This window comes from Macrotis lagotis, chromosome 6 (genome assembly GCF_037893015.1).
Source record: "Macrotis lagotis isolate mMagLag1 chromosome 6, bilby.v1.9.chrom.fasta, whole genome shotgun sequence".
Taxonomy (NCBI): domain Eukaryota; kingdom Metazoa; phylum Chordata; class Mammalia; order Peramelemorphia; family Peramelidae; genus Macrotis; species Macrotis lagotis.
Genome location: NC_133663.1, coordinates 131,263,951 through 131,278,929, shown reverse-complemented (window position 1 = coordinate 131,278,929; position 14,979 = coordinate 131,263,951). Strand labels below are relative to the sequence as shown.

The 14,979-nt window shown below is 35.2% G+C and overlaps 1 protein-coding gene across 2 annotated transcripts in view; it reads right to left on the bottom strand.

The window, feature by feature from the left end:
* Positions 1–287: 287 nt before the first annotated feature.
* SLAIN1 (SLAIN motif family member 1) overlaps positions 288–14,979 on the bottom strand; it is a 79,054-nt gene continuing 64,362 nt past the window's right edge. For both annotated transcript variants that reach the window (XM_074191861.1, XM_074191862.1), the window contains 2 exons: positions 7,106–7,388; positions 288–1,330 (listed from right to left, as the gene is read on the bottom strand). In XM_074191861.1, the coding sequence (XP_074047962.1) occupies positions 1,255–1,330; positions 7,106–7,388 (359 nt within the window). In that variant the 3' untranslated portion in view covers positions 288–1,254. The remainder of the gene's footprint in view (positions 1,331–7,105; positions 7,389–14,979) is intronic.

Genomic DNA, 14,979 nt, shown 5'->3' with positions numbered 1-14,979 from the left:
ATGAACAAATGTTTTAGTCTCTCCAAGTCCCTTTACAGTAAATATGAAGATGTTCAAGCAATGTTAAGTCCCTGTGTAAGAAAATAGCAACAATTCAATTGTCTTCAAAATTGTAATAAGGCTCAGTTATAGGAAAACATATCTATTCACATTATGTTGCACAGTCATGTGTGACTTAATATTGCTGAAATAGATTCTTTATTTCTGAAACATTCCAAAACAGCAGTATACACAGTAACAAATATTAGGTCATATGCCATAAGAAAGCATTCATTAGTGCAATTGGATTCTGTAAAAGGTCTATCAAAAAGATTTATTTGCATTAAAATGCATTCTTTTTTTTCCAGAAGCAAATGTTAGTAAAACAGTACAATTTCATCCTCTGTAACAAAGTATTGAAATCCCATAGTTAGTGTAGAGACCATTGCACATGGTAAATGCAATGTGCATTTCCGCCTCTGAGATTCTGTGATGTGATCCACAAATACCAAATAGGAGGTGATAATAAATTAACATGTAAGGAAACAATAACAAGGCAAAAACCACTGGACTCCCATGTTGTCTCAGCCATCTCCCCTGAACTCTGATCATTTTGTGCTCATCCTACAACAACAAAAACAAGAGTATAGGTCTCCCAAACCTTGTGGTATATTTTTCTTGATCTCACCCCAGAGCTAAAAAAATAGTACCTTACCACAAAAATACTTTTTATGGCACAAAAATTTAAATTGTTCCCTAGTGGTTCAAATAGGTGTAAAAAGAAACAAGTGCAAAAAATAGGATTCCTGTAAACTATAAAAATTAAAGTTCAAAGTATATAAGACCCAGTCATAGGCAATGTTGTAAAATACAGAACATGTAATGGAAAAAAATGTTTAGAATATGTAAGTACATTGAACAGTTAACCTTAAAAAAAAAGATATGGCAAAGCAGTATTTAATATTGATACATCTTAACTCTCTCAAAAAGTAGTTCAGGTACATAGCAGTTCTATAAAAAAAAAAAGATCTAGTTCTAAATGTCACAATACTGCAACTGTGGGTTTGAGAACATTGCAGTATCCCAGGCAAATATTTAAGTGCAAAATTTAGTCTCTGATAATAGGTCCGTTGATAAACAACAGTAGGTGAATCCATTAAAATGTTATGGAGGGAAAGACACTAACATCCATTGTACTGTCACCCAGCCAGCTAGGCAACACAACCCTCATCTTCCACTTCTTTCCCAGTCTTCTATAGAGTACAAAATGCCACATCAATAGCAGCCATCTCTCCAATTTCCATCTCTCAGAGTGCTAAGTGAAGACAGAGGCTTTGGGGGCTGAAGAAAACTGGAAAGAAAAAGAAAAAGTGAGATTAATAATATAGGTATCATCTTTTTTTTTTACTTTTCATACTAATTTCAATTTCATCAAAACTTTTATGCTGAAGTCTTAATTCCTGGTTGGTTGGTTGCTGTCCTTTTTTCTTGAAGAGGATCAAAATGACATCACTATGGTGAGGTCAAGGTATGATGTGTCCAACTATAGCTAATCAGAATTAATTCTTAATTAACTTGAAATCAAACTAATGCTATTTTCTGGAGAACTTTGTTATTGAAGTACAGTCATCTGACATATCTTTACTAATGCAATCTAGAACCTTCAGGAAAAATTCAGAATTATCAAATGACTTGTTGGCTAACAAAACCAATTACTTCATCAGAATTTCCCAATGGAGGAAGAATCACTGATATTTCCATGTTGTAGCTTGATTAAATAACAGCATGAATGAATAACGAAGGGTTGGGACAACTTGGTGTAGGGAAAGCAATGCACTACTGTTATAAACCTAAATGCATCACAAATTAATTATGAGTACTTGGACAAAATCATTTAACTTATCTGGGTTTCAGTTTTGTCATCTGGCAAATAGGGATTTATTTTACTCTTAAAGCTGCTTTAAGTTCAAATGAGATAGATGTAAAAATACTTTAAAAGGTTAAAGTCCTGTACAAATATAAAAATATCATGCTTGACACCTGAACTTAACTCTAGGAGACTTAAAGGAGAAATTTTACAAAGTTGAAACCCTCCTTTATAATGCCTGGTATCTCAGAGACACCACTAGGATTTTCCTGCCATGCTTCTGGTGCTTTACCATCAATTTCCCAATAGACCCTCCCAGAGCTTACCTCAGGGATCCTGAGTACCAAACTGGTACAAGTTCATCATATGTGTTCCCATACCCACCCCAAAACATGCTATTTACTTATTATGTTGCTTCTTCACCTTGAATCAAGTAAATTAGCTTCCATCCTGAGTCCTCTATGTTTATAAATTGGTAGGACTCCATCACATTCAGTACCCTCTGCCACCCATACCCAAACTCAATGGACTCCAACTATCTTCCTGCCATTACATTAAGCACTAATTCTCTACTCCCAGTCCCAATTTTTTCCATCAATACTACCATTCCATTAAAGGACATTCCCTATGATTCTACTCACCATTCCTATGACTTCTCAACCCAAAACATTTCATTCACTAATAGTGTAATATATTCAACTGTAAAATTTGAGAGCAGAGACAGTGATTTTTTTTTATATTTGCATCCTCATTGCACAGTCCCACCTCACTTAAATCCAATTCACTTGCAAGTGAAGACATAACTCTCTTGATGTGTGTTGATGTCAATACATCACACACACACACACACACAAACCTTGAAGGTAGCTGTTTGTATGTATTCTCTACAGTATTACACTGTGACCTATTTGAGTACAAAGTGTTTTTAACCCTTCTTTTTACCTCCAGCATTCAATATCCTCAGTATTCTGTACAATACATTGGAGCATATAGCAGGAGCTTCCTAAATGTTTGCTGACATGTCTTCTATGTATTGTGTGATTTTATTCATTTTTTGAATGATCCTTGAGCCAAATCTAAATCACTAGGCCAATAATGTCCTCAAAATTAACATTACTATTAAGTATACTCATTCATTAAGCAAGAAAATGAATTCTAGATCCCAAATGGGACTAAAACAAGACAGATGGGACCCATTTAAAGATGGTTGCACAGCTAAGCAAAAGGTGATTATGCCAATGAAGCAGGAATGTCTTCCAAAAGGCATTGTCTCAGCACTCTGATAAACACAATCAAACCAGTGAAAAAAATAAAGAGTGGATTTATATACATTCACTATAATGAATCAGAGGTTTATCAAGTTTACGTAAAGAAACTTCTGCTAGCCTGGAAGCTGAAGTCGAGTATAATGATTAACCTGGGCCAAACCTACAAAATTCTAGCCAAATGATAGCAAAAACAGAAAAGGGAATCACCAGACCAGAATAACAAAGTTCCCCTAACAACACATTTTGGTACAAGGTCATTTTGTGAGATTGGCAGGATAGAAAGAGTTGAACTTGGAGGGAATATTTGTCTAGAAATATACTAGCTTGACCCAGGCCAGTTTCTACTATGGTTTTCTAATTGTGTCTGACTTAACTGCCCCACCAAAGGCTGTCAGGAGACTTAAGTCTATTACAAGTAAAAGCAGACTAGACAAGACTGCCTTCTAAACTGTCTAGTTTTTGCCCATTCTTCATTTTATAAAAAATAAATAGTTACTCATTTCTCATAATTTCAGATTCTCAAATGATTGAATAGACAATATAATAGATTTCCTTCCAGTAGCTTCTGCCAGTACTTACTTTAAAATTACATAAGGGAATATATTTTGTAAATTTAGAGCTTTCAAAAATAACCTAAGAGGAAGTGTCACTTGAAAAATAAGTCATATGACCCAGACAGGTTTCTGATGGGAAAAAATCCAAACAGGATCAGAATATCCAGTCATTATCTTTCCCATGAGATCCAGTACCACATCATCAACTTCATTTTTGGAATCTTAAGCTGAATGTTCCATAAACATCTAGAATTTTATTATATCACAAAGAGAATTCACTCTATTTTCTTCCATGCTCACCCTCATACTAACTTTCCCAATACTAAAAGGATCCTTAGGCTCCCAGTCTCAACATCACCTCTGAATTCTCACTCACTACTCACCTCACATAGCCAATGTGCTGTCTCATCTTATCATTTCTCCATTTCCTCCATCTTTTATGTAAGTTCCCTTCTATCCAGTCAGACTATTGTGCAAGTCCTCATCACCTCATACCTTTGTATTATATAACTATTGTACATAAGGTTTGTCTTCCTGCCTCAAATTCTCCTCACTTCAAGTCAACCTCCACTTAACTGCCAAAGTGATAGGATGGGTCTAACCATGACATCTGTACATTCACACTTTATTAACAAATAAAATTAACCAAAAAAAATTCTTTTTGGCAATTTAAGTCCTTCACAACTGGGTTCCTTCCTATCTTCCCAGTCTTCTCATATAGTGTACAGACACACACACACACACACACACACACACACTTTTCACTGACCTAGCCAATGTTCCTTATACCAAACTCTCAGTCTCCTTACTTCCTGCTTTTACAATGCCCTTTCATTCATGTACCTGGAAGACTCTTCCCTCCCTTCCTTACCTTCCTTATAGGCTCTTTCAAAGCTCATCTTAAATTACAATACCAACAAAAGAACTCTCCAGTCTTATACCTAATCCCAACCTGTGTATTGTAGGCTTTCCTCTATGGACAATCTTCCATTTCCACTGTATAGATATACTACTTTTTACATTGTCTTCTCCATAAGATTGTGAGTTTCTTGAGGCTAAGGATCATGTTTTTGTCTTCCTTTCTATCTTCATCATTTATAACATAGTGAAACATTAGCACATAGTAAACGTTTAAGAAATACTTATTAACTAACATGTGACAAAGAGAACAATGTTCTAAGCTGAACAATGCTATTGTGTGTCTGCTATCACTTTTTCTGCTAGATTAAATGATTTGGCTCAAGGCCATCCAATGAAATGGCTGAGTGAAGGAGTGTTTTGTTTAATTCCAAATCAATGTTTCTTCCATTGAACCACACTGCCTCCTATAATATATGATGACCATTTTCCTTTCAGACCTCTCATATTAAACTGTCCTTGCACTTTTTCTCATGCACTTTCTAGGTTAGCCATACCTCAGACCCAAGTTCCTCAAGTTCTCAGGACTCAGTTCTGTTAGACCCCATTCTTGATACTAGTTCAGCTAGCACTTAACAATCTAGATAATCATTTTAACTTACTTTTGGCCAATAATAAATTTGAAATTATTTTTAGTGTTCTGAAAAAATTCAATTTAGCATTAAGTCAAAGGTTGTGTACCAGAGGAAGAAAAATTCATTAAACCATTAAATGCTGCAATGTTTCCATAATTTTTGGTCTCCAGTTTTATGTTCCTAATGATGTGTAAAAGGATATAATTTTCTTCTTAAGGTTTTTAAAATACTTTATTTTTTTCAACTATATACAATGGTAGTCATACCAGTCTACCATATAAGGTAGATCATTTAATTTGTCTATGTCCCGATTTCTTCCCCAAGCAAAAAATCTACACTACAAAAGTTTATACTGTAGAAGAGATTCTTTTTTTAAAGTCAGCTACTGTTATGATCAATTATAACTTTGTTTGGGGTGTGTACCTATGAGTTCGCTGGTAAAATAACTCTTCTATAAGTATAGATCAACAACTGTTTTGCAATTTATAGTCAGAGAATCAGGTAGAGCATCAAGAGTTTAAGAGCCCAAAGTCACATATCTCATGTATCAGAGATGGCTCTTGAACTTTTGCCTATCTCAGAGGCCAGTTCTCTCAACCTCTGTCCCTAATTAGATATCATGTTATATCCAATATATAATTATACATTTGATTAGATAGAATATGTATTTTATTTAATTATATATAATAGATAATAATAATGAGAAGCAATAAAAAGGAATAAATATATAGAAGAGATTTCACTGTTTTCCAGTAAAATTTTTGTTCTGAACACTTTATTAGTAAATCCCTTCTGATACTCATCACAGAGTGGCTCGTACATTCCAACAGAAAATTAATTCCTTGAATTCAGGAACTATCTTTGTATCTTCAATCTTTAGCACAGAACAAGTGCTTAATCAATGTAAATGAGATTAAATTATGATGCAATTACTGTGTAGACATATTACCTCCCTGAATTGTTGGTAAATTCCCTTGCATAGCTTAGTTATCCCTATACCACACAGATTATAGCACCTGACCCACAGGTGACATTAAATGTGTGTGTGTGTGTGTGTGTGTGTGTGTGTGTGTTCTTCAGCCTTATTGCTTTTTTCTATGTGAAATTAAGATGAGATTATCCATTGACCTTGCATGAAAGCTGATACCTGATAAAGAGTAAAGTCAGTTGTTCATGAATTCAACAAATATTCATTTATTAGGCACTAGCTACATGCAAGAGCAAAAGAAAGGTCTCTGATGTGCTCTGTGGCTCCTCTGCAATATTTGTGGAAGCCTAGAGACAGAAAATGCTGAGGCTGAAAAGGTGGATTACTCAAGTTCATGGGAGTACAACTCACACACACACACACACACACACACACACACACACACACACACACAAACAAAATGTATTTCTTAAAAGAATATTATATAGAGGAAGGTTTTTGAAAAGACTCAGGATTCTGACATTTGAAGACTGGCTAAAGGAACTGGGGATGTTTATTATGAAGACAAGACTTAGATGGTAAATGTGTTCAGTATTTGAATGGATGTCATAAAGAGAAGTGTATTGCAAAAAAAAAATTCCAGTGGAGTAGTGCTCCCATGAACATGAGTAATCTACCTTTTTAGCCTCAGCAAGTTCTGTCTCTAGGTTCCCATAAATATTGCACAGAGGAGCCACAGAGCATATCAAATACCTTCCTCTTTGTCTATCATGTAGCAGGTGCCTGGTAAATTAATATTTGTTGAATTCATGAACAATTGACTTTTTTCTTTATCAATTATCAACTTTCAGGCAAGAGATAATCACATCTTAATTTCATACACACAAAAAAAGCAATAAGGCTCAAGAACTAGCCAAATAAGTGAAAAGATTGAAATGGTTCCTAAAACAACTTCATATGTTTAACAAAATACAACATAATAAGTCTTAAAGAATGGAAAGAAAGAACAATCTCACCTTCGCACAGGCTGTGCAATTTTGCTCCGGGGCAAGTTACTCCCATTTATTGCCAAAGATGGTCTTGGAAGCCCACTTCGTCCAATCATCCCAGGAGTGGTAGTTTTGTTTGGTGCAGGAATTCCTGTGTTGGAGTATGTTTGTAAGCTGTTGGATAAAGGGATATTGCTGCTGCCTTGTACAGTTGGACTCACATATGCTGTGGCCTTAAGAGGTTGCCTTATTGACACTGGAAAATGACCCACACTGTGAACTCGATGCTGAAGCTGTCCTGGTGATGGAACTGAAAGAAAACAAAAACCTTCTTATGAGAGGAAATTTTAAAGATGCTTCAACTAAGGAAATCTTCTAAGTCACATTATCCATCAGTCCCAAATCTGGACCAAGTTAACACATATTACAGCAAATAAACTGAAATCAAAAGTGGCAGCACATTAAACAATTAAGAGAGTTAACTTTTAGGTGGCTTCTCCTTAAACACACCAAAATGTGCCTTTCTGCTACTAATTCTACCCTCTGGGGTCAAGCTAAACAAGAATTCATAACATCTATTCAACTTGAAACATAACTGTCATCTAAGTCATCTTTTCTTCAGAGTAAACAACCCCAAGGTCTTTCAACCAGGCTTACTATTTTGCCTAATAACTGCAAAATTATTGCTTAATTTTGAGATTCTCCATAATCCACCCTAGACACACACACACACACACACACACACACACACACACACACTCACACATACATATAAACACACATAAATGTGTATGTGTGTGTGTGTGTGTATATATATATATATATATATATATACACACATATATATATATATAACACATTTGAAGAAAAAAGAAGTCAGGAAAAAGCAAAATCAACAATATATTTCTAAAATTGAGAATACATGGAATTTTCTAAATCTGTGAACCCCCTACCTGCGCAAAAGTCAAATTTCTTTGGGGCCAAGCATAATTCTTGTATTTCTGAAGCAGTCATTTTCAATTGTTTGGAGTTTTTGTTCTTTCTATTTACATTATTCTGTTGAATTTTTTTCTTGGCTCTGGTTGCTTTGTGTTGCATTAGTTCATATTAAGTCTCTCCATTACCCTTTGCATTTGTCTTCCCTTACAGCACATTAATATTCCAGTATATTGATGCATCACATATTTTTTTGCTATTTCCCAGTCATTGAAGATCTATTTGTTTCTTGCTCTTTGACGCCACAAAAAGTGCTGCTATAAATATTTTAGTATGTTCTGTGCTATCTTTTAATCAGTTACTTCCTTGGTTACTTGCTTAGCAGTGGAATATCTGGGTCAAAAATTATGAACCTACTAGCTACTTTATTTGACTAATTGGAATTCTTCTTTTGACAATTGTTCAGGTCCTTTCACCATTTTTCTTTTGAGAAATGGTTTATAATCTCAAATATTTCTGTTAATTGTCTTTTTTTTCTGAAATTTCAAACTCTTATCAGAAAAATCTGATACAAAGCTAAGGTTAACTTCTTGGCCTTTTCTCATTCTATATCCATTAATTTTGTGTCAGTTTTATTTAAGATACTTCATGTCTTGGTTCAGAGCATTTTCTCCAGCTGTCCCATATATATAGAAAGCTCTCCCTCCTTCATCTCTAATTCATGACTTCTTTAGCTTTACTCAAGTCCCAGCTAAAATCTCATCTTCAACAAGGAGTCTTCCCATTCCCTCTTAAATCCCAATCTCTCTTAATTCTAGTGTTTTTCCTTGTTGTCTATTTCTAATTTATACTGTGTATACTTTGTATGTATTTGCTTACTTCTTGTTGCTCCCAACTGTTAGTCATCTTTTTTCTTCATTATTTTTTTTAGGGTTTTTTTTTTTGCAAGGCAAATGAGATTAAGTGACTTGCCCAAGGCAACACAGCTAGGTAATTATTAAGTGTCTGAGGCCGGATTTGAACTCAGGTACTCCTGACTCCAGGGCAGGTGCTCTATCCACTGCACCACGTAGATGCCCCTTTTCTTCATTTAAAAAAATGCAAATAATATTTTATTTTTTATAATTACTTGTAAAGAAAGTTTTCAACATTCATTCTTCGTAAGATTCTGAATTTCAAATTTAATATAATTCAAATGTAAGCTCAAAAGTAAGGACTGTCTTTTACCTTTCTTTGTAGCCCCAGTATTTAGAATAATGCCCATTACATAATAGGTTCTTTTTTTTAAGAGTTTTTTAAAAATTTTATTTATTTAAGGCAATAGGGTTGAGTGACTTGCCCAAGGTCACACAGGCCATTATTAAGTGTCTGAGATCACATTTGAACTTAGGTCCTCCTGACTTCAGGGCTAGTGCTCTATCAACTCTGCCACCTAGGTTATTAATAAATATTTATTGGCTAACTAATTAGAATCAAATTTATTTTATTTTTTGTAATGCTTTGTTCAGTTAAAAAAACTTCTCATAACTGAAAAGTATGCTATCTGCTTCGCTTCTTTTTCATATGAGCTTTAATATGCATTTTATCCATTTTGAATTTATTGTAGAATGTGATGTCTTACATATTTACATAATAAATCTATGCCATATCTAAAATGTGGGATGCAAAAAGGAACATAACAGGATTTAGACCAGAAATACATCACTTGGATATTGCTTTTCAAGTTGTCATATAACATTCTTGATCCCTATGGAGCTTGTAGACCACTAACAAACTCCTTAAATCTTTTTTATATGAATTTATATCTAGCCACAATTCTCCAGCCTTGCACTTAAGTAGCTGATTTTTTAAAGTTAAAAGTAGAATTTTTGATAATATTTGTAATATTATAACATAATTTATAAAATTTCTCAACAATGCTGAACTTGATCTAATAATTCACATTTGTATAATGTTTAAAGTTTGCAAGTTCTGTCTTTCCACCAGTCTTATTAGGTAGACAATTTAATATAAGCTCATTTTATAATTGAGAAAACTGATGTTAAACATCTATTAAATTATTAAATGTCTGAGGAAGGTTTCAAACCCAGGTCTCCTGATGCCAAGTCAAAATAACTTATCTACTACACCATACTGTCTCCCATTTTAGACTATAGATCATTTTCTGGATCTCGTCTCTTAACGGTGACACTTATCCTTCCTAGCTTTGCATCATGTGATAAGCATGATGGATGCCTTCATCTGAGTCACTCTTGCAAAGGGCAAATGACATGGGAACAAGCATGGATTCTCAAGGCACTCCACTAGATACTTCCTTTCAGACTGATATCAAATAATCAGTGATTACTTCATACTCTTATTTAATTTCAGAACCTTTCATGATAGGAGTTATATATTTATTTTAATCATGATTAATTCTATTAACCTCAGAAAAAACTTTCTAGTCAAATTTCCCATATTTATTTCATGAAATCAATTCATGAGTTTGTTTGAATGTAAAAAAAATGTACATAGGTCATAATGAGAATTGAATATGTCTTTTGCTTCCCCCTTTGGGAAACCATAATAGTGGAAGGTAGAGATGATGAGCCAATGGGAATATCAGGCTTTCAGATCACAGCCTAGGCAAACTCAGATAGTGAGACAAAGGACGGAGAGCAGTGCCCTTAAAAAATCCCATTGCAAATATAATGGAAATATTTATATTTATATATTTTAAAATATTTTCTACATCTATATGTATATCTATACATATTTATATGCATAAATAAGTATAAGCATATTGTGCATATCGAATCTCACTGAGAATCAAACAGGCAAAAATGGAAAGAGCAATTTTTTATCTGTTAATCCCTAGTCTTTTGTGCACACCTAGAAACTAAGCCTTTATTTTTCTTAGTTTTCCCCTTCACTTTCTGACATCATTCCTGCTTTTGGATCTTGTTTGTCAATAGTTTGAGTTGAATTCTAAATCAAGCTCTTTATTCTAGAGGCTCAGAATTCCACAGTTATCCAGTCAACAGCCAGACTCTACCCAAAGCCCAAATTCTTTTACAATATGCGTGGGAAGCGAGCTTTTTGGGGGGGGGGGGAGGGGAGGGGAGGGGAGGGGAGGGGAGGGGAGGGCAGGGGAGGGGAGGGGAGGGGAGGGCAGGGGAGGGGAGGGCAGGGGAGGGGAGGGGAGGGGAGGGAAGAAGGGAAGGGAGAGAAGGAGTTCACTACCTGAGCAACTTGGTGTCTTCTTTAAGACTCCTCATACATCCAAATATTCCATCATTTGTCCAAACTTTTCATTTCTATTTCCACAATATCCCTCGAATATTATTTCCTCATCACAATCTGAAATCCTACTGTGGATTGTACTAGATGATCTGTGCCTTTATATTATCTTTGCCTGTGACAACTCTTGGAATCTCTGGTTTTCTTCAAGACTCTTAGAGGATCAACTCAGAGGATAGGGTTTGTTTCATTGTATCTCCAGTGTATAGCACAGTGGCAATAAGTTCTTAGTGATTCAAAGACATGCTAAAGGTCTCTCTTAACAACTTTGGAATTGATTATAAAGCACATGAGACTAGCACAGGACCACTCAGCATGGCATGCCTTCATCAGAGAGGGCACTGTACTCTATGAACAAGACAGAATGGAATCAACTCAAAGGAAATAAGAACAAATTTAGAGAACTCACCCCACTTGAACTATTTGTTCCCAACCTATATATAGTAGAGCATTCTGAGTTCATACTGGTCTGATCAATCACAGTCCAACATACTGTAGCTTGTCTCTAACCTGGTAGTGTTGTTCTGGTCTTTGATAAGGAAGGGCAAGAACCAATGGATCGAACAGCTATTTAATGATTCTCCTTCAAGTGGAGCTGAAATCTGCCTCCCTATAGTTTCTATTATTCCTAGTTCTTCTTTCTTTGTGTATATTCTTTAAGGATTTTTTTCCCCAATTCTATTGTGAGAATCTGATACTTCAGTAGATGATGTCCCATTCCCTGACCCTTAAAGTCAAAGAATTTAAGGGGAATTGCTGGCTATATACCAAGGTAAGCCATATTCTTATCCTCTAGTTTTTTAGATAAAAAATCCCACCTAGTACAAAAAGTTTTCTCCCTCTGCCCTAGTTCATCCTTACCCTACTCCTTCAGGCAAAAAAAAAAAAACAAAAAAAACCTGGCAGTTAGAACCCTTACCACTTTGCAAATATATTAGCTTTCTCTTTCTAATACAACCACCTTAATTCTGAGATTCACTATATAAAACCGGGACTATTTTAAGAGTTTCCTCATAATATTCCTGCCTCTAATCTTTCCTTTACTACCTGCCCAAGAAGGAGAACCCTTGTCATGGAAAAAAAACTTTTCCATGACTTTCCACTGCCAACTATTCCAGACAACTAGGTAGTACAGTGAATAGAGCTTAGACCTTCATTCTGGAAGACCACTGAACTTTCCTCATCTATAAAATGGTAATAATAATAATAATAATAATAGTAATAATAATAGCACCTATTTCTCAGGTTAATTTAAGGTTTTGTAAACCTTAAAGCACTTTAAAAATAATAATGATAAGTTATTATTATTATTATTATCATCATCATCATCATCATCATCTCCTGTTCCTATTATGTTCTCTTTCATCTCCAATCTTTTTCTCATGCCAATCCCTTCATCTAGAAATCATTCACTTTCTTCAAGGTCCTAAAGTTGACCTTACCTCTTCAATAAAGCCTTTTCTGATCCTGCAGCTGAAAAGTATCTCTTCCACCTCAAAAAATACTTAAAGTACTTTCAGACTTTTCCTCTTTGCATTTATTATACTTTGGTTTGAATCAGACTTATTCATACATGTCATAACTTCCCATAAGTCAGCAAGTCCCTATTCACGACTGAATCCTCAGCATCTATCATATAATAGGTGTTTTAATAATTTTCAGCCCCTCTCTCCTTTGCACAACTTCTAAGATACTAACTATTGAGCCAGGAATGGCTAAATGGGTATAATAATTACAACCCTTTGTTGGACAGCTGCCTTTTTTTACTTAGTGCCCTACACCATGGGTTGGCAAACTATAACCTGCCAGTTAAGAATAGATATTACATTTTTAAATGCAAGAAAGCTTTATATGAGATGGAAAAAACATTAGCTCAGAACAGCACAAAAACAGAGTGCTGGTCCCAGTCTTAAGCGCCTTTCAACATGACTTCTCTCTGTGACCCTCATACCTCTACGTTATTACCAGGGGCAGTAGCCCTGGATCTTCCATCAAAATCCTATCTCCTTGAGCAGAACCAGAAAAACACTGTACACCCTAACAGCAACATGGGGGTGATATTCAACCTTAATGGACTTGCTCATTCTATCAGTGCAACATCAGGGACAATTTGGGGCTGTCTGCGATGGAGAATACCATCTGTATCCAGAAAGATCAAGGACTATTACCATTAATTTTGAAAAAAAAAACCTGATACCTTATTGTCTGATCTTGCTATCTCTTATACTTCATGTTTCTTCCTTAAGGATATGATCTCTCTCTCATCACATTCAATTTGGATCAATGGAAACAATGTGAAGACTGACAAATGGCCTTCTGTGGGGTTTGGGGAAGGGAAGTAAGATTAGGGGAAAAATTTTAGAACTCAAAATAAAATCTTTAAGTACAAAAAAACCCCTGTCTTCAGAACTTGTGACCTCCCAGATGACTGGCAGGGCATAAATAACAAATTTAACCTTAGGCCCAGAAAGAATGGCTATATTTTACTGTCTTAGCTTTCTTTTTCTAATTCTCTGGTCCTATATCCAAGTCATGATAACTCATATCCCCAAGAGCAAGGGTTACATAAACTCCAATACACAATCTGAAAAAAACATTTTATATGTATAATAAATTATATCAGACAATGCCCCAATCCCATGAGTAATTTTGTTTTTTAACCAAAACACAACGGAGAATGAAGCAAAGAAGAAAAGGATGTCCCATTCAACTTCTAGTCAGAAAACAGGACAATGAAAAAGACATCTTCAGAGTTGTTTCCTTCCTCAGATATTCTAGAACTTGGGGGTCTCTCCTTTGCTCTTCCATAACACATACCCTTTCTTATTTTACACACACACACACACACACACACACACACACACACATCATCATCATCATCATCATCATCATATCTAGGGATAGTTAGGTAGTACAGTACAGTATCAAATGTTGACTCTAGAGTCAGGAAGAATCATCTTCCCATGTTCAAATCCAGTTTCCAACATTTGCTAGTAGTATGAGCATGGGCAAGTCACTTAATCCTGTTTGCCTTAGTTTCCTCATCTGTAAAATGAGCTAGGGAAGCAAACCACTAAGGTTTCCTTGCCAAGAAAACTGCAAATGGGGTCATAAAGAATTGGACATGGCTGAAAAATGACTGAACAACAGTAAAACATCACTCCAAGTTGAAATCTTCTCAAGGATTGTTTTAATTGTTAAACTCTATTTTAAAAATGCAGCACAGTATATTTTGAGGGGATGGGAGAAGAAGATGAATGACGTCTTAAGGTTAAGAAACTCCTGGTATGGAAAAATCCTTCAACCAAAACAAACCAGCAACTTATAAAAAGCTTAAACTCTTAATTTCTTAGTAACCTGGAGTTGTGACTCCAGGTTACTTGTCAGTTATTTCCTGATGAGACAGAACTTTAAATCAGGTTCTCCCTGATTTCAATGCTGGTGCTCCATCCAATGTGCCAAGCTGATTGATGTCTGGCACACAAAGTTGGTTACTATTCTTTATTAGGAACCTATCACATGACAATTGTGCTAAGCAATGAGGATATATAGAAAAAAAAATCAAAAGGCAGTTCCTGCTTTCACAGTCTAATGGTGGAGACAAAATGTAAGCAACTCTGTACAAAGAGGTTTCCTGTAGACGTTTGAATTTAAACTGGAACTTAAAGGATTGCCAGGAGATAAAA